Here is a 1,969-nt window from a genome sequence, read left to right as displayed (position 1 = left end):
TACAGTGTGTATATATAGTGTTTACTGTCTGCTAGTGATGCATCGTCCTGTGTGCTCTGTAGGAGGGTCTCTGGCTGTGGAGCGACGGGTCCAGGTTTAACTACCAGAACTGGGGCCCGGGTCAACCCTCTAACTATAACCATGGTGTTATTAAGGACAACACGAACGGCCAGAAGCATTGCATGGAGATGAACTATGGAGGTACAATCCTGTCACCAGACTAGTCTCCTGCTCATTATACATCAAACATTTGGATAGTAGTAAAATACATCTTAAAGGGAATTTGTTCCTTTTTTAGCTACATATTTATAAAACAAAGATAATACCTACCTCTCTGTGTTTCTCTCTTTCCCAGCTTCTCGCTGCCAGAATGATGCCCCTTGCTGGTTTACATTTCCCTTCCTGTGTTCCAGAAAGTTGTGATGTCCACATTTTGGGAGAGATGATGTTGGAGAAGCTCTCTAAAGATGAGATTGTTTTAAATAAAGGCACAGTATTACCCTTCGTTCAGTGGTCATTTATACAAAACACCAGCTGGATCCAACTACTAAACTCTGTAGTGTGAAGTAAATAACATCTTTGGTAAAATAAACTTTAAACAGCTTCTCACTTTGTAATACGTTTGATTGTCGTCAACATTTTCTACATTTTCAAAACAATTGATGTAAAAATCACCATCATCATCACCTCCATTGTCAGATCGATTAATTATGTTCTCAAATTGCTAACACACATTTCTTACACCTGTCAAATCGTCTCAGATATCCTCATGAGGTCTAGGGCTTCAGGGTTAATGGTGACTGTACTGTCGTCCACTCCAACCAAACTAAAACACAGTGGTTCTCAATCGCTGAGCAAATACTGCCACCTTGTGGTCATTCGTCCCTAACCCATCTGGACAAGAGGAATACCTATGTGAGAATGCTGTTCATCGACTACAGCTCGGCATTTAACACCATAGTACCCTCCAAGCTCGTCATCAAGCTCGAGACCCTGGGTCTCTACGCCGCCCTGTGCAACTGGGTACTGGACTTCCTGTCGAGCCGCCCCCAGGTGGTGAGGGTAGGCCACAACATCTCCACCCCGCTGATCCTCAACAATGGGGCCCCACAAGGGTGCGTTCTGAGCCCTCTCCTGTACTCCCTGTTCACCCACGACTGCGTGGCCACGCACGCCTCCAACTCAATCATCAAGTTTGCGGACGACACAACAGTGGTAGGCTTGATTACCAACAACGACGAGACGGCCTACAGGGAGGAGGTGAGGGTCCTCGGAGTGTGGTGTCAGGAAAATAACCTCACACTCAACGTCAACAAAACTAAGTAGATGATTGTGGACTTCAGGAAACAGCAGAGGGAACACCCCCCTATCCACATCGATGGAACAGTAGTGGAGAGGGTAGTAAGTTTTAAGTTCCTTGGCGTACACATCACAGACAAACTGAATTGGTCCACCCACACAGACCACATCGTGAAGAAGGCGCAGTAGCGTCTCTTCAACCTCAGGAGGCTGAAGAAATTTGGCTTGTCACCAAAAGCACTCACAAACTTCTACAGATGCTGTATCACCGCCTGGTATGGCAACTGCTCCGCCCACAACCGTAAGGCTCTCCAGAGGGTAGTGAGGTCTGCACAACGCATCACCGGGGGCAAACTACCTGCCCTCCAGGACACCTACACTACCCGATGTCACAGGAAGGCCATAAAGATCATCAAGGACAGCAACCACCCGAGCCACTGCCTGTTCACCCCGCTATCATCCAGAAGGCGAGGTCAGTACAGGTGCATCAAAGCTGGGACCGAGAGACTGAAAAACAGCTTCTATCTCAAGGCCATCAGACTGTTAAACAGCCACCACTAACATTGAGTGGCTGCTGCCAACACACTGACTCAACTCCAGCCACTTTAATAATGGGAATTGATGGGAAATGATGTCAAATATATCACTAGCCACTTTAAACAATGCTACC

At 46.9% G+C, this 1,969-nt stretch overlaps 1 protein-coding gene across 1 annotated transcript in view; it reads left to right on the top strand.

The window, feature by feature from the left end:
• LOC124008831 (galactose-specific lectin nattectin-like) overlaps positions 1–423 on the top strand; it is a 16,114-nt gene extending 15,691 nt beyond the window's left edge. Inside the window, exons 3-4 of the mRNA XM_046320403.1 lie at positions 63–201; positions 356–423. Coding sequence (XP_046176359.1) covers positions 63–201; positions 356–423 — 207 coding nt within the window. The remainder of the gene's footprint in view (positions 1–62; positions 202–355) is intronic.
• The last annotated feature ends 1,546 nt before the right edge of the window (positions 424–1,969 follow it).

The sequence above is a fragment of the Oncorhynchus gorbuscha genome, linkage group LG21 (assembly GCF_021184085.1).
Source record: "Oncorhynchus gorbuscha isolate QuinsamMale2020 ecotype Even-year linkage group LG21, OgorEven_v1.0, whole genome shotgun sequence".
Lineage (NCBI taxonomy): Eukaryota > Metazoa > Chordata > Actinopteri > Salmoniformes > Salmonidae > Oncorhynchus > Oncorhynchus gorbuscha.
The sequence above is the reverse complement of the archived record's forward strand: the minus strand, read 5'-3'. Positions and strand labels throughout refer to the sequence as shown.